The 18,948-nt window shown below is 30.1% G+C and overlaps 1 protein-coding gene across 1 annotated transcript in view; it reads left to right on the top strand.

Moving 5' to 3' along the window:
• The first annotated feature begins 13,295 nt into the window (after window positions 1-13,295).
• Window positions 13,296-18,948, top strand: part of LOC122508867 (adenylate kinase isoenzyme 5) — a 254,215-nt gene continuing 248,562 nt past the window's right edge. Inside the window, exons 1-3 of the mRNA XM_043622465.1 lie at window positions 13,296-13,766; window positions 14,434-14,577; window positions 14,847-15,146. Coding sequence (XP_043478400.1) covers window positions 13,721-13,766; window positions 14,434-14,577; window positions 14,847-15,146 — 490 coding nt within the window. The 5' untranslated portion in view covers window positions 13,296-13,720. The remainder of the gene's footprint in view (window positions 13,767-14,433; window positions 14,578-14,846; window positions 15,147-18,948) is intronic.

The following is an 18,948-nucleotide window of genomic DNA, read 5'->3' as shown; positions in this document are numbered from 1 at the left end:
ACTAAACTTTGCATTTAAATATTTCTAAGTTTGCGACTAAATCCTTTATAATATTAACATATTCGTCGTCGTTTTGTCGTCCGTCGTTCGTGTATTTCCGTACTTCATCGTTCAGTCGTTCGACTTTTATCATTTATTCATCGTATAATATACATATATAATAATACTCATTGTATACATACATATACGCATGCGCAGTAGTGTTCAGACAATGTTACGCATGCGCAGTAGTGTTCTATCAGTATCAAGCATGTGCAGTAGTGTTCTATCACTATAACGCATGCGCAGTAGTGTTCTATCAGTATCAAGCATGTGCAGTAGTGTTCTATCACTATAACGCATGCGCAGTAGTGTTCTATCAGTATCACGCATGCACAGTAGTGTTCTATCAGTATCAAGCATGCGCAGTAGTGGTCTATCACTATAACGCATGCGCAGTAGTGTTCTATCACTATAAAGCATACGCAGTAGTGTTCTATCATTATTACGCATGAGCAGTAGTGTTCTATTACTATAACACATGCGCAGTTGTGATCTATCACTATAAAGCATGCGAAGAACATTCAGAACTTCAAAATTGAATTTTTTAATCCATACACAATCTAAAAATTATTTTTCTTCAATACAAAATTTCCAAAGCCCAAAATGTTCAAAATATGAAATTTCCAAAATAAGAAGTGTTAAATTGTAATGTAAGTGAAAAGAATTAGATTATTGAGTATTCAGATTTAACAATTCTATTTCTGCGTAAGATATTTTTTTAAAATTATTATTGTCAATGTTTTACAAAAATTTAAATAACTTCTAAAAACATGATAATTATAAGCTTAAGATCATTAAAAGTGTTCATGTTTTTATAGAAGTTATTTAAATTTTTGTAAAACATTGACAATAATGATTTTTTAAAAATATCTTACACAGAAATAGAATTGTTAAATCTCAATACTCAATAATCTTTTCTACAGAATGGGAATTACTTGTAGACATTAACGTGTAATTTTTTCTTGGAAATTGCAGGTCGGCAAAGTTATACACAAAAATTTCAATTTGAAATAATTTTTTTGTACAAAAAACTATCCTTTAAAAAATATAAAACATGATATGATGTAGATTTTTTAAGAAAATTTAGTAAAAAAATATGTTTGAATTTTAAAAATTATTTTTCTGTTAACCCGTTGCCTGTTAACGACCGTTGGGTAGTAAACTTCTTAGCGCAAAATAAATGAAATTTCTTATGTAAATTATAAAAAAAATTGTTTTATATCATTATTAACACACTATTAATTGCAATGCTCCTAAATTAAGTAATAAATAAATGATTATTTATTATTTTTAAATAATATAACAATTTAAAAACAAGTAAAATTTATGAAAATTTATTTTTAATTTAAGTCACATAGTGTATAAGGGTTTTTGGAGTCGGTGAATTTAATTAATTTTAAAAAATTCAAAATTGCGGACATCATTTTTGAAATTTATTTGGATTTCTATCAATTTTAGTATCAAGGGATATTTTTGGTCGCTGAATTTAAATTTGTCTTTTAAAATAAAAAATTATGAATTCAAAATGAGGGACGTAATTTTTTTAATTCATCCCGATTTTTATCAAATTTTGTACTCTATTCTATATCGTTTGCATTAGCTGATAAAACGAATCATGACCCCAGAATGTGCCGCGTGGAGGCTGCAAAGGTTTTACATTACACTTTCTGTTCTTTGTTTTTTTTGTTTATAATATCTATTTAAAATTTAAAAATTTTGTCCGACATATTGGATCCGCCATTTTGAATTTTTTTTGACGTCATATTTACATTCAGCGACCCCAAAAACCCTTGTATACTAAGTTTCATAAAAATTCATCTACCAGATTTTGCTGAACATTTTGGGCCCATCATATGATTATTTTTCCAAACAGCGAAGGGGTTTATAAGATTGTTTTAAATTTTTTAAATTCTTTTGGTCTAAGTTTGCCAACCTGCATTTTCTAAGAAAAAAGTTTCATATATTCGCATAATTCAAGTTATTTGAATCAAATAAATATATAGATAAAAAAATTATTTGAATGACTACATAAATAATTATTTGACGCAATTAACCCCTTCACAGTGTTTGACGTCTATAGAGGCCAAAATAATTCGTGCACGGAAAAAAAAAAGTTCGAGGATTATTCGGGAACTTCGTTCTTAACTCTTGGATACGGCGGGTAGTACACAGATAACTAAAGGTTGCCTCGTTTAAATATGTAATTTACTATTTCTCTACAAATTATAACTATTTCACCACTTCTCGGCAAACTGTTCTTGAAAAAGTCGGGAACTGTTCAAGAAAATCGAAAAGTTAGGCGAATGCAATAAAAAAATGGATTCTGCTTCCCCCCTCCCACTTCCCCTCCTTGACACGTCCGCACACACACACACACACACACATTTATCCTTGAAGGTCACATCCAATTTTTATTTTTTATTAAGTTTCTGAAATAGAAAAAACCATATTAGAGAAAAATCGACGGCGGCTGGAACAGAACTCGCGTACCCGAGAATAAAAGTCCGGCGTCTTATCCAGCTGAGCTAAACAGGCGAGTTAAATACCTCAGCATAAAATAAATATACATATAAGGCACGCAAGTCTTACTGACGGTGAGACTTGTTGAGACTGGTGCGCACAGTTTCTGCGCACCAAGATTCCTTGACGAGTTCCCGAAAATTTCAGAAACAGTTGCGGCCAGCGCCATGAACTTTACATGAGAAAGTAATGAAAAGGAGACTAATGGACTATTTATAGCTTTTTCTAATACAGTTTCCGAATTTCTTTTAAACATTCATTGATTACCATTGAATGTTCGTCGCTAGTTCAGAGCTGTTACCACGTATCCAAGAGTTAGAAAATAATTCCTGAAATATCTGGGAACTTTTTTTTTCCGTGTGCCCCCAGTGTGTATGACCGCTATAGCGGCATCGAAAAAAAAGTTATATAAAAGTTAACGAATCTTGCTAAAAATGCCTAATCGGGGGTTTTCGGGGTCGCTGAATCCAAATCCGTTATTGAAAATTTTAAATTCAAAATGGCGGCTTCAAAATGGCGACCAAAATTTTTTTAAGTTTACGAATTTGTCTGAAAATGCTCATTCGGGGGTTTTTGAGGTCTCTAAATCCAAATATTTAGTCAAAAATTTAAAATTCAAAATGGCGGCTCCAAAATGGCGACCAAAAAAATTTAAAAGTTTACGGATTTAACTAAAAATGTTTACTTGGGGGTTTTTGGGGTCGCTGAATTCGAATATTTAATTAAAATTTTTAAATTCAAAATGGCAGCTCCAAAATGGCGACCAAAAAAATTTCAAAGTTTACGGATTTGACTAAAAATGTTTACTTGGAGGTTTTTGGGGTCGTTGAATTCGAATATTTAATTAAAATTTTTAAATTCAAAATGGCGGCTTCAAAATGGCGACTAAAAATTTTTTTAAGTTTACGAATTTGGCTGAAAATGCTCATTCGGGGGTTTTTGAGGTCTCTAAATCCAAATATTTAATCAAAAATTCAAAATTCAAAATGGCGGCTCCAAAATGGCGACCAAAAAAATTTAAAGTTCTCAAATTAGCTCTTAAAATTTAAAGCAGAGAAATTAATATGTCCGATGTTTTAAAACATTGTGAAATACTCAAAATCGATCTATATTAAAAAATTTAATAATAGTAATTAAATTAAATAGTTCGTGACTCCGGATTCGACTAAGAGCGGTGTTTTAAATAGTTTGTGTAAATATATATAAATATAAAAATATAATATATGTAAAATATATTATACATATATAAAAATATAAAAATATAAACCCCAAAAGACTCGAATAACTATTTATAACCACATTCGTAAACTTTTAAATTTTTAGTTGACATCTTGAAGTCGCCATTTTGAATTATAAAATTTTAACCCACTATTCTAATTCAGTGTCTCCAAAAACCCCCAAATGCTCATTTCTAGCCAAATCCGAAAACTTTAAAATTTTTTCGGTCGCCATTTTGAAGCCGCTATTTTGAATTTTCAAATTTCAACCAGATATTCGAAATCAGCGACCCCAAAAACCCCTCAAAAGTGAGCCTTTTTAGTCAAATCAGGAAACTTTTAAATTTTTAAAGCCGCCATTTTGAAGACGCCATTTTGAATTTTTAAATTTTAACCAAATATTCGAAATCAGCGACCCCAAAAACCCCCAAGTGAGTATTTTTAGTCAAATACGGAAACTTTTTTAAAATTTTTAAGCCGCCATTTTGGAGCCGCCATTTTGAATTTTTAAATTTTGATCAAATAGTCGGATTCAGCGACCCCGAAAACATAAAATATAATAATATCAAGTAATTAAAAAAAAAATTTTTTTTGCACATTTGTGGCACGTAAAGCTTATTTTGACTACACTGCTAAGGGGTTAAAGAGATGTGACGCGTCGCGAAGAAAAGCACCCAAGAAGCAAAAAATCGATTTTCGGATTATGATTGTTTAAGATAAATTAAAGATTACTTTTTAACTATCTAAACTCAAAATTAATTTTTATCAAATAGTTATCTGAAATACTTTCGTAATAATGATTTACAAAACAGAAATTCGTGCTAAGAGTTGATTTTCTCTTTCCTTTTTTCCTCCTCCTGTAAAATTTTTGATATGCTTCTTAGATGCTTTTCTTCGCGACGCGTCACAGATATTGGTCTAAATTAAAATAATTAATTATGAAAAATAATTGCATATTTGATATAAATAAGGGAAATTCCACGTCAACACGGACAGAGCTCTAAACAAAAATTGCTTTGATGGATTTAAACGTTCTAGGGCTCAAAAGATTTCTACATTCATGTACTTTAAGATGCCGATGGGAGTTTTTTGCAAATTTTCATTTCCAATGCCAATAGAGCTGTCAAAAGTCAAAAGGTCCAAAAATCTCAAAATACTTTAATGAATTAGAAGCAAAAAACGGGGTAAATTATTCTGTAACTCATTCTTTAACAGTTTTTTAAGGTCCCCGAATATAAATCTAAAGTTTTTTTTTTAATTCAAAATAGCGGATCCAATATGGTTGACAAAATTCCAATTTTATCAGATTTGATTAAAACTTGTTACTCGGTGGTTTTTAGGGTCGCTGATTACGAATCTGAAGTCACTTTTTAAAAATTCAAAATTCAAAATGGCGGAAAAAATTTTCAAATTTGTAATAATAACAAATTGTTTACATTATAGAACAGTATGAAACTAGAATTTCTTAAAAGTGACTTCAAATTCGTAATCAGATACGCTAAAAACCCCCGAGTAACACTTTTTAATTAAATATGATCAAATTTTAAAATTTGTCCACCATATTGGATTCATCATTTTCAATTTCTACAAAGTAACTTTATATTCATAATCTGCGACCCCAAAAGCCCCCGAGTAACACGTTTGAAAGGAATAGGATCAAATTTAAAAATTTTTTTCGCCATATTGGATCCGCCATTTTGAATTTTTAAAAAGTGACTTTACACTACTGGTCATGAGAGACCACCCATTTTCAGGCGAATGAAAATCGTTTTAAAACATAAAATTTATTGAAACTAAAATTTTTTTCTGCTCACTTTTTTAAAGATGATAAAATTTTGAACAGAACAAGATATTTCAGAAGTCGTTTGGCCAATAATTCATTTAGATATTTTTAAAAAATCGCCATTTTCAATGTTTTACAAAAATTTAAATAACTTCTAAAATAAAGAACGCTTTTTAATGATCTTAGGTTTATTTTAAAGGTCATTTGCTACACTTTAAGAATTACTTATAGGCATTAACGTGTAATTTTTTTCTTAAAAAATACAGGCGGTCAAACTTGAACCAAAAAAATATAAAAAATTTGAAACATTCTTATTTACAGAAAAATAATTTTTAAAATTCAAACGTATTTTTTTATTAAATTTTCTTCAAAAATCTACACTATATAATGTTTTATATATTTTCTAAAATAGTTTTTAGTTCATTATTTTAAAAGTTATTTAAATTTTTGTAAGACATTGAAAATGACAATTTTTTAAAAATATCTAAATAAAATATTGGCCAAATGACTTCTAAAAGATCTTGTTCTTTTCAAAATTTTATCATCTTTCAAAAAATAAAAAGCAAAATATTTTAGTTTCCATACATTTTATCTTTTAAAATGTTTTTCAATCACCTGAAAATGGATGGTCTTTCAATTTTAACCGCGGTAGTGTAGATTCGTAATCAGCGACCCTAAAAACCACCGAGTAACAAGTTTTAATCAAATCTGATAAAATTGGAATTTTGTCAACCATATTGGATCCGCTATTTTGAATTAAAAAAAAAACTTTAGATTTATATTCGGGGACCTTAAAAAACTGTTAAAGAATGAGTTACAGAATAATTTACCTCGTTTTTTGCTTTTAATTCATAAAATTATTTTGAATTTTTTGGACCATTTGACTTTTGACAGCTCTATTGGCATCGGAAATGAAAATTTGCAAAAAACGCCCATCGCCATCTTAAAGTACATGAATGTAGAAATCTTTTAAACCCTAGAACGTTTAAATCTATCAAAGCAATTTTTGTTTAGAGCTCTGTCCGTGTTGACGTGCTGAATGTTCCATAAATATTTAGTTATTTTAAAAAAATTATTTTATTGATGCAAATAAATATTTATTTGAATTAATATCCATGCATTTCTGAATCAAGTAATTTTCCTAATTGATTTAAGGCAATATTAATTAAATCCAATTATTCCATTCATTTGACTTAAGTAATTCGAATTTGCTACAAATAACTATTTATTTGATAATACAAATTAAAATTTTTATATCAAGGGCAGTTCCATACGAAAAGTAAATAGTGGATCACCGATTTTTTTTAAAGTTTGTAATTTTGTAGTATTTGGGGAACTAAATAACTGTGCCAAACAGTTTTGCAAAAAAAAAAAATTTTTGCAAGATATTTAGATTTGGAAAATCAAAAACTGAAAATAAATAAATAAATGTCAATTTTTTATAATATTAAAAAAAAGTTAAAAAAAAAATTAAATTTTCAATAATTTGTTTAAACAATAATTTTTTAATTATAGAAAGTGAATTTATCATTCGGCAGTTAAATATTAAGAAGAAAGAAGCTATCAATTATCCGAATCAAATTTTTACTAAATAAATTAAATATCTTAAATAAATCTCTATAAGCTCTTAGATTTCATATGTATCGACAGCACAGCTGCCCGAATACAGAAACCTGCTTAATCTGAAAAATATTTTCGAAATTAATTAATAATTTCAAAATTATCAAAGAATCCAGAAAAAACGGTAGCATGGTGGGATACGAGCCCACGACCTTTCTATTGCCGGTAGACTGCTCTGACCACTGAGCTACATGCACCCCGAGATTCTCCGAATTCTTTGACATATACTATCCCTTCCTACGTTATTTTAATGATAACGTAGGAAGTTTCTTAAAGATGGTAAGGCTAGTATTTCAATTCATAGGCAATTATAATTATAGAAAGTGAATTTATCATTCGGCAGTTAAATATTAAGAAGAAAGAAGCTATCAATTATCCGAATCAAATTTTTACTAAATAAATTAAATATCTTAAATAAATCTCTATAAGCTCTTAGATTTCATATGTATCGACAGCACAGCTGCCCGAATACAGAAACCTGCTTAATCTGAAAAATATTTTCGAAATTAATTAATAATTTCAAAATTATCAAAGAATCCAGAAAAAAACGGTAGCATGGTGGGATACGAGCCCACGACCTTTCTATTGCCGAAATACTAGGCTTACCATCTTTAAGAAACTTCCTACGTTATCATTAAAATAACGTAGGAAGGGATAGTATATGTCAAAGAATTCGGAGAATCTCGGGGTGCATGTAGCTCAGTGGTCAGAGCAGTCTACCGGCAATAGAAAGGTCGTGGGCTCGTATCCCACCATGCTACCGTTTTTTTCTGGATTCTTTGATAATTTTGAAATTATTAATTAATTTCGAAAATATTTTTCAGATTAAGCAGGTTTCTGTATTCGGGCAGCTGTGCTGTCGATACATATGAAATCTAAGAGCTTATAGAGATTTATTTAAGATATTTAATTTATTTAGTAAAAATTTGATTCGGATAATTGATAGCTTCTTTCTTCTTAATAATTTTTTATTGTAAAAAAATATGCTAAGGACATCATGGAGTTTCCTAAAAAAATTATTTTCTTAAAATTTAAACCTTCCTTAATAAGTGGTTAAATTTTTAAAGAAGTGCTTTTTGATGTTTTTGAGAAAAAAATTTTTGAAGTTTGCGCTACGAGTTTTTGTGCGTTGCGCTAACTAAGTAGCGCCTATATCAGTGTATTTTAAAAGATGATATGACCTTTACTGCTCGCCTCTAATACATTTATTAATTATATACGTATATATTATTATTATAAACAGTTTAACTATATATTTATAACTTTTTTATAAACATTATTTTCCTTTTTTATTGTGAAAAATCTTTTCCTCCACACTTTATCCAGGCTTATATTTCTAATTTTGTATTGTTATGGTCTTCAGTGGAACAAAAGTCAAACGTTATTGTATTAAATTTATTTTCTACTAACTGAAAAAATGCTTTAAGGAAAAGATTTTTTACATTAACCCATTGATGCCTATAGGCAAAGGAATGCAGATATAATAAAAGTAACTATTGGAATCCTGGCTTGGGATCTAATGATAATTTTTGTCGTTGAATGTTAAAAAAATATTTTTTTAACAATTTTCTTTATAAACAAATGAAGAGAAGTCGATTTTTATAAGAAACTTATAGCGCTATTGGATTCTACGCTAAAAACCACTACGAAAACATATATTACATAATTTTTAAAAAAAGACCTATTGGTGTAAAAATATTATAAACAATTAGCCTGCATTCATACTGTATGAGGTATAAGGATCGTTTTTGAAGTTAAAGATTTTTTTAAACAAAATTAGCTTAATCAGGAGAGTTTTTGACGTTAAAAATTTTTTAAACAAAATTTTTACCTCAAAAACTATTTATGTAAGTGGAAATAAATAAGTAAAATGTCTTCCGAGCGAGCGAGGAATATGACGCTAGTCTTTAATAAATTTTTAGGAAAGTTTCGGTGCTATTTAGGTAGTTAAACGTGACTAATTGAATCAATCAAAAACAATTGTATTGAAACATCAGTTATTTTTAACTAATTGTCAGAAAAAAAATATTACTGTTTGAATTAGTGACTGACTTTTTCCTTCTGAATCAGTTATTCTTAACTGATTCAATAATTTAGAGTGTAGGATATAATATATAATGTCTAATGTATAAAATTTACAGTGAAATTTACATGTGTAACGTGACGTTGTAGGGGAAGGGGGGGGGGGTCAAGAACCCCCCTCTCCGAAGTGTGACATAGGGGGAGGGAGGGGTTAAAAATGGTCAAAAATCGCGTGACGTATTATGTGTACGGCCCCTATGTTTCATGGGCTTTAATTAACTTTAATTTATTTTTTAATATATATTCCAACGAGATTGTTCGACAGGGATTCACTTCTCCTATGGACTCAAAAAATGTATACAATTGCTTGCCCCAGTTATATTTTTCATTTAAGTTAGGTAGGAATTCAGTGTCTCTCAATCTATTAAAACATATCTGGGGGTACCTATCGTCGCTCATTTGCAGGATTCTTTCTATCATTGTCAAAATCAATTTAAAAACTCTAAACTCCAATATATTTCTTCCTGTCTCTAAGCGTATGGTATAAGCTGGCGTATTCAAGGGAACTCTCAATAATCTTTTGATAAAATTAATCTGTATTCTTTCAATTTCATCTAGGTATCTCAAACCCCAGACCTGAATACTGTAAAATAAAACGCTAATAATAAGGCTATCACAAATTCTTTTATTGGTTACCCATTGATTTTCATTAACTTTGTTTATCATTGAGAGCGATTAATTAACAGCCAAGTTAGCTTTACTTATAGATTCCTGACAAGCCCCGAAAAAAGTTGAACTCTCTGAAAATAACACACCCAAATAATTATATGATTTGACAACATCAATCTTTTCCTTACCATACATAAAAGTTTCATTTCCATCTTTCTTCTTTCGACCAATTTTTCTAAAAATTCCAATTTTTGTCTTATTTATAGAGGTGTGCAAAAAGCTCGAAACCCGAAGCTCGAGCGGGTATTTTCGAGCTTTTCATTTTTCGAGCCGAGCCGAGCCTATTCAGTTCGAGCTCGAGCCGAGCTCGGGCCGAGCCGAGCTTTATAAAAAGCTCGAATAATTTCGGGTACTCGAATTTTTCGGGTACCCGAAACTTTCGGGTACTCGAAATTTTCGAGTACTCGATTTGATTCGAGCCCTTGAGAAAATACCAAAATCTACATTAATTTTTAATTAAATTTTTTTTTTTTCAAAAAAAAAATTTTTTTAATTTAAAAGCTCGAATTAAATCGAGTACTCGAAAATTTCGGGTACCCGATACATCGAGCCCGGCTCGGGCTCGGCTTGGCTCGACTCGAAAAAATTGCGGCCCGGCTCGGCTCGGCTTTTCGAGCTTTTTGCACACCTCTACTTATTTACATTAACGCATAAGCAACAAGAGTAATTTCAACGAAGTTCCCACAGATACCTCTCTAATTCCCTCCTTTAAAAATTCTTCTAAATCTGCTATGAATAACGAGAAAAGGAGAGGACTGCACACCTCTTTCTGCAGCACTCCCCTTGTAATTCTGGTCGATTCAGAAATACTATCATTATTTCTAACAGAAACATTAGCCTTATCATACAAGCCCATAAGAATTTTTTGTTATTTTGTCGCCCATGCCTAAACTGTACAACTTTTTCCATAGGAGTTCGTGATTAACAGATAAAAAAGCACCTTTAAAATCGAAAAACAATTCAATTACAAGACATGATTTTAATACATTGTTATACAAAAATAATTTTTTTAATTCATCAAAATTTCTGCGACGATTACTTTGATAATGACAAACATTAAAGCAAAAAACATCCCTGTAAAATAAAAATATTGGGAGTCCGCCATTCCGCATTGCGAGTAGGCCAAGTCCAACCCGGAATCGCGTGTATTTTTCGTATTGGGATGCATGGCGAACACGGAATAGGACAGTCGCAATACGGACTTTAAAGAAGTTGTTTACAGGTATGCAGACCTTCAGAAAAAATATTGAATTGACATTAAAGAATTTCTTAATATTATTGCTATTCGTATCTTCTGGAAGAACAAATATCAGTTTTCAAGAAAAAAATTTGAAACTTACAAAAATTGTTTATTTAGTCATCTTGCATATGATCAAAGTTTTCTTCATATTAAAAGATTAAACTTTTTCAAAACTGATTCGATTTAAGTCTATGATGGCTTATATTCTTCAGAAAATGATTCTCTATAACTTGACCGCTCAGATTTATAAACAAATACACCGTTTTTAAAATATGCTTATTTGTTTAAAAAAAAATTTTAAATTAAATCACTTTTTTAAACAAATAAGCATATTTTGAAAACGGTGTCTTTGTTTATAAATCTGAGCGGTCAAGTTATAGAGATTCATTTTCTGAAGAATATAAGCCATCATAGACTTAAATCGAATCAGTTTTGAAAAAGTTTAACCTTTTAATATGAAGAAAACTTTGATCATATGCAAAATGACTAAATAAACAATTTTTGTAAGTTTCAAATTTTTTTCTTGAAAATTGATATTTGTTCTTCCAGAAGATATGAATAACAATAATATTAAAAAATTCTTTAATGTCAATTCAATATTTTTTCTGAAGGTCTGCATACCTGTAAACAACATCCTTAAGGCTAAGTGCTGTGGTTGCAATACGGAATCGAAAAACGGCACTGACTGGTTTAAATGACGTGAAATAGGTAAACAAACATTTTTAACAAATTTTTCTCTGAACACAGACTAAATTACAATAATCGAAAAGATTGTTTAAATCTAAGCGAAAACGCATTTGTAAATTGTAAAATTGAAAAGTAATATAAGACAGACACAGCAAGAAGCGGTTTACTGCCAGTCGCCAGAAGAGAGCAGAAGCATGCAGCGAGCAAAATAGTCCAGCTGTCATATTCTTTATACATTAATTTATATATATTTATTTTGTTTATACACTTGTCTTTAGCCTACATAACTTGGCTATACAAGTGTCTCTTTACAAATTTCTCTCGTTCAATATTTCTATATACATTCCTTACACTAAATTTTTGCGCCTACAGAGCGACTTGAAAATTAGGAGTACTCGCATTTGCCTGGACCACCCGTCTAATGGGTTTTCCGCCAGTGGAGAGGGAAACTGTAGAAAACCTCTCCTGAGTACAACCGGTTTATCGACAGTCGAGTTCTAATGGTGTGTACCGGACAATAATCGACGGTGCCCATCATTATACCTCGACGTCAAACCTCCCGCTCAGATTATCTCACGTGCCGGAAAAATACCAAGCCAAATAGGCGCGAACCAAGGGTAGTTACCCTTGGTCCTTAAACGACCGCCAAGCGAGGCATCTATCCGACTGAGCTAATCTGTCGGTCCATTAATTTATATATTAATATACATTAATTATACATTAATTTCCAATTTTACATTTTACAACCGCGCTTCTTCATGAATTTAAACAATCTTTTCGATTATTGTAATTTAAAATATGCTTATCCACACTTAGCCATAAAGTCCTTAATGCGATCACCATGACTAATAAACATCAGTTATTCCCTCCTCAAGTCAAATTTTCATTTCAATTTAGTCCATATTTGTATTATTTGGGTGTGAAAACATACATTTTTTTACTTTACTTTGCGGCTCGAGCTAAATTTCTTTTCTTTTTAGCATTATTAGCCGATATTTTTTTACAGGGATTAATAATACATTATTTTAAGGCGTACTTACGTTTGCGAAGGCAAAAAATAGGTCCCACTTTAATGTTTTTTTCACTTTGCATATAATATTGTAACATTTGAACAATATTTCTTTAAATTTTAATTTAAAAATATTAAGAATTGAACGAGATAATGAGATTTTCCTCAGATGCTTCCAAAAACCGTTTAAAATCGACTAATTCACTGCATTTGTCAAAAAAACATGCTCGGACGTTTATAATGATATCTCACGAACCGAATAAGATTTTTAAACTCTTTTGGTCTTAAATTAAAGATGAGACTTGAATGATCACATCTATATAAGTTTCAAATTTTTTCTACAATTTTTAAAAAATGTGCAGGGGTTGAAAAAACTTCCAAAAAATTTTATTTTTAAAATTTTTTTGTTAAATTTGTTGATTGCTGCAATCTTTGTATAAATTATTAAAATTTTTAGTGATATATCATTGTCAGATTTTTTAAACGCCCGCCCTTTACTTATTAGTTATATTGTACGCCGATAGGCTGCGCGTCTATTACTACGCACTCTGCGTTTGCGCCTCTTCGTTATACTTTGTATTATCTCTCTTACGTTATAAGAACGACTGTGATTTCTCCTCGTGTGTTCCGCTTTATATAAAATGAGTGTATTATTAATAATAAAGTTATAAATATAATTTGACAATTATAAGTGATGAGTCTTAACTTTCTTTCATGAAAATCCCCACCTTCTAAAAGGTCATGGGCACAGACAAACTTTAAAAAGTGTTTTCACGAATCCACCGCGTGAGTTTTGTTTAAAATAGTGAAAGAAAAAATCGAGATTGGAAAAATACGAAAAGACGAGAAGGATGTCCGAAGAAAAACAGAAGATCATTCCAAGTGTGAGCAAAGCTGGTGAGTAAAAATAAAAATCATAAAAGATGTGAGTGATAATAGAATTTGAGAAGTTGCAACACGTGGTCAGAGATACACGTGCGGAGAGCCACATGTGCACATGGTCATAAGAATATTAAAAGAAGAGTTTATAAATATTAAATTAAAATTAAAAAGCATATTTGTGTTTAATTTGAAAATTAATGTATAAATATATTCATAAAAATTTGACGAGTTAGAAATAGAATTCACAGGCTCAAACTTGTTTAGTAAAATGCCGATATAAGAAAGACAAAGAGAAAAATAGACGCCATGTAAGAATAACAAAGAAGCAAATACCGGCAAGTGAGTGCGAAGGTGATGGTGGGGATGGGGGGGAGAGATACGTACTACAAAATGTTCGAGATATTATGCGCAGTGGCTCGATCTCTCTCTCTCTTTCTTTGGGTCACCTTTGCATGAACTTAAAATCAAAACAAACACAAGTAAAACGTCATGACATTGAAATAGTATTTCAAATAAAATCAAGAAAAGAATATTATATTACAAAATAATAGAATAAAAATAAAAGAAAATTGTACAATATTACTAAATTAAAAAGATATCTAGTTTAATAAAAAGAAATAAAATTTATGAGTATAAATATAAATAAAAGATGAGAAGTACATAAAAAAAAATTATATTTCAGATGAAGCGACGTTAGAAAAACTGTGGAAAAATTTGGATATAACGTTTGGTTTAGACAAACATCATCCAGAAGATGAGATCCAAATTACAACAGAAGGAGAGAATATCACACTAAATATTGATAACAGAGTATTTTATCACACAGGTGAGCTCACAATTATTTTAAATATATATATTTATTATAAATAAATAAAAATAAATTTTTTAAATAAACCGAGAAGTTTGCATGAAGATGTTTACTTGATGTTCGGTAATACATTGACATGCATCCTAGGTCAGTCATAATGGTGGTTTTGCTGTGCGAATCATCACGTGACTGATCGTTCTAAAAACAGTTATACTTGATGTTTGGTTAACTGATTTTGGAACATAGTCCTTATAAAAATTAAAAATTAATTAAATTCTAATTTATAGAAAAACGAATGCTGACAGACAGAACATGGGATGCACTTCAATTGTGGTTAGATAAACAAATCCTACAAGATCAACCTGCTGTCATGCCAAGGACGTTCTCGGGTAGCTCGGTCACAGAATTAATGAAAATAGATGAGGAGAATGAGTCAACAAAAATAGATGAGGAAAGAGAAAATAATGAAGATGAGAAATTAGATGAGAAGGATGAGACAGGAGGGAAATTAGTAGAAGAGAAAGAAGCGACTGATGAGACGAAGAGAGAAAAACATGATGACTCTGTGACCGCATTTTTCAAAACTGGTGATTTAAAACCTACCTCTAGTAATTTTAATCCTAAACCCACAATTAGTAGTAATATTAAATGCAATTATAAAATAGATCAGTATAAATTAACAAGAAAACTTGAAACCTCTGATTTTGTACCCCCAACTAATAAAAATGAAAATATTTCAGTTGAAGATAGAGTGAACAGACAAGAAAATAAAATTGATAAGTTGATTGTAATCGTGAACAAATTTTGCGAACTTTCAATACAGACAACTGAGCAATTAACAAGCATTGTTACCCAAATTAAAGATGTGTTAAAACACATAGAAACAGATTCACCAAGCCGTGAAACTTTAAGAGATCTCACAGGTTTACTTAGAACTGACTATGTGCAACAAAATAGAAAAACCAATGAAAATATCAAAGCTTTAGAGGGAATAGCCAAAACTTTTAGACTTGCACAAAAAGATATGATGCGCGAAACCAATAAGGTAATCAATGATGATTTACCATCAGATGAGAAAGGAACAAACGATATAAATGATAAATTAAAAATAGAAATCGAAAATAAAGTAAAAGAAACTCTTATAAATTTAAAGCAAAAGAATTTAGTAGAAAACTCTGAAAATAGTGAAAACAATTTCAAAAATTTAAAAGTAAACGATGTGGTTAAATTTGAGATTATAAATAAAGGTGGGAATTATAAAAGAGATTACAAATTAACAAACAATGTAAAATTTGAACATTTTAGAGACTATTTCACTTCGGAATTGAGATCTAGCGACCTTTTACAGATAATAGATGACAATATTGTTGAAAAAGAATTTGATGAAAAAAATCTTAAATGAACAAAAATTTAAAGTTAGAGACATTTTGATCAATCATTTAGATAGCAATTATCACGCAAAGGTCATGCAGTTTCAAGATCCAAAACAAATTTTGAATAAACTTGCCGAAATTAAAAGATGCGAAATAAATGTCAATTCACATACAGTCAGAAAACAATTATACAATATGAAATATATTTTTGGTAAAAATACAGCGGGTGAGTTTATTGAAAAATTTGAGGACACGATTCGAAATTATGAAAATTCAGAAGGTTCTGTTCCTTTCTCTGAAGATGAGAAGAGAGATGCTTTCTATAATGCTATTATGGTTTCTGTACCTTCTGTACAAACCATTGAATTTGTATCGAAAAATACAAAAGGAAAAAGTATCTCTTATGATTATTACAGTAGAGGAAGGGGTTACGGAAGAGAAGGTCACTCAAGGTACAGAAATTTAAACAATTCAAATAATTCGAATAATCAAGGGCGAGATTTAAAAAGAAAAAAAAACGTTAATTACCCAAATTACGGTAAAAGAGGGCGAGGAAATTATACTAGAGGGGGTTTCAAACAAAATAACCAAAGATATCAAAATAAAAATTACCACAAGAAAAATGAAAAACAAGAAAAACAATTAAAAAGGGAAAATCAACCAACTAGAAATGATAACATGGGCGAGCAAAACAAAATTCATAATAATTTATTGTATACTGATATGTCTAATAATAATTATAAAAATTTTTATGATGGGATTAAAATTAAATTTTTAGCTCATTCTGGGGCAAATGATCATATATCAAATTCCAAAATTGTATTTAAAACTTTCAAAGAAACAAATAGTGGAGTTATAAAATGTGCAAATAAAAATGAATCGGCAGACTTAAAAACGGAGGGAGTAGGGAAAATTGAAATAAAATTACACAATGGTGAAATATTTAAAATTGATAAAGTCATTTTTGCGGAAGCATTGAAAGAAAATTTACTGTCTTTAAGAAAATTCGCGGAAATGGGTTTAGCAATTTATTTAGATAAATAAAAAATTGATATATTTGATCCTAATTCAAATGAAAAACTATTGTCAGGAGTGTATAAGAAACCATTTTGGGAAATAGAGTTAGAAATAAATAACATTTCAGATAATGGAGAGAATTTTGATGATTTAATAAATAAAGATGTGTTCGTAAATCTAACTGAAAAGGAAAATAATACTCATAAATATATCACAAGAAGCGTTGTAAACAAAAAAAAATTAATAGAATCAATTAAAAATGACGAGTCGATTATTTTAAACAAAGAAAATGAAATTAATATAAATAACGATGAGGAAATAAATAAAAATTCAGAAATTGAAGTAAAAAACAAAATAAACAATAATCCTTACGAACAATCAAATTTTGATGTGACAATATGGGACCGAAAATTTCATGACATAAATGATTTACCAATAATAGAATTACCTGACGATGAGAACTTTTTATTAACTAACACAAAAACAAAAGTAAACAATAAAGCTTTATTGTGGCATGGCAGATTTGGTCATGCTTCTATAGATTATCTAAAAGCATTGCAAAGAAAATTTCCTAAAAATAAAGATCTAAATTCTGTAGGGGAGTGTAAGGTATGGTAGCGGACACTTTCTTTTTTGCGTCTCTCTCTCTCAAAAAACAATATTTTTCAAAATTTCAAAAGCAGGCAGTTGCTGACATCTATTAAGCATATTTCTGTCAGAAGCGGCTGTTAAAATTTAAATTCAGTGAAATTTTACAGCTCTTGGCGCAAAAAACTGATTTTTTTTATTTTTGAAAGTTGTAAGGTATGGTGGCGCATTTGGTGTATTTAACTAAATTATTATGTAGATGTTAAAATTATTTATTAAAACTACTAGAAATGATGAAAAATAACAAAAAGAGAAAAAATTGATGATTTTACATTATAGAAAAAAAAGTTTCACTTCAGTTATGGTTACAATTTGGACATGTAAAGTAGCTGGTGACTGTTTTAACGCAACTAGAATAAGAAAAGACCGCAAGTGTCACATATTCGAGAATTGTTGCGTTGGAGCACAAGAGGCATTAGTACACAAAAAATGCAAAGACAATTGAAACTCGTGCAAAAAATGATCCGCCACTGTACGTTACAAAAATTGCGCCATCATACCTTACAAGCTATTGATGAAAATATGATGGTGTTACTTTTATACAGTGCGAATTGAGAAAAATGTAAAATACAAAAAACTGTTGTCCAAGGTCTAAACAATACGTTCCATACATTTACCAGACTCAATTTTCAAAAAATCTTCACTCTGGCACTGTTAACACACATATCCAATAAAACTTTTTTTCTTTTTTTCACTACTTTTTTATTCAAAATCACTTAAAGTACAAAACACGCGTTTGATCATTAATACTACGGCATATAAAATGTCATCACGATAAAAGACATCGACCATAGTGATAAAGCGCTTCAGATGTGACGTTACATGCCAGATTTGACAAGTCCGCCACCATACCTTACACGCCACGATACTTTACATTCCCCTAGTTTTTAATAAAGAACTCTTAAATTGCGACGTATGTTTGGTGAGTAAAATCAATAAATTACCATTTTCATCAACTAGATCAAGAGCAACTGCTCCTTTACAAATCATACATGCTGATGTAATGGGACCTATTTCTCCCACTACATATCCCAAAAATTACAAGTATATATATATATGTCTTTATCGATGATTTTTCTCGTTTAGCAATGGCTTATCCAATGAAAATGAAGAGTGAAACTGGTAAATGTTTTGAATATTTTGTAAGAAGTGCACGAAATTTAATAGGTCATGATGCGAAAGTATGTTATTTACGTTCAGATCAGGGCACTGAATTTACAGGTGGGTACACGATAGAAGTATTACAAAAATTAGGTGCGGAATTACAACTGGCGTGTCCTGACACACCAGAACATAACGGGGTTGCGGAGAGATTCAATCAAACTATACAAAAGAAGGTGCGTTGCTATAT

This window comes from Leptopilina heterotoma, unplaced genomic scaffold, assembly GCF_015476425.1.
Source record: "Leptopilina heterotoma isolate Lh14 unplaced genomic scaffold, ASM1547642v1 Lhet_58, whole genome shotgun sequence".
In the NCBI taxonomy this organism is placed as follows: Eukaryota; Metazoa; Arthropoda; class Insecta; order Hymenoptera; family Figitidae; genus Leptopilina; species Leptopilina heterotoma.
This window is presented reverse-complemented; position numbering and strand designations above follow the sequence as displayed.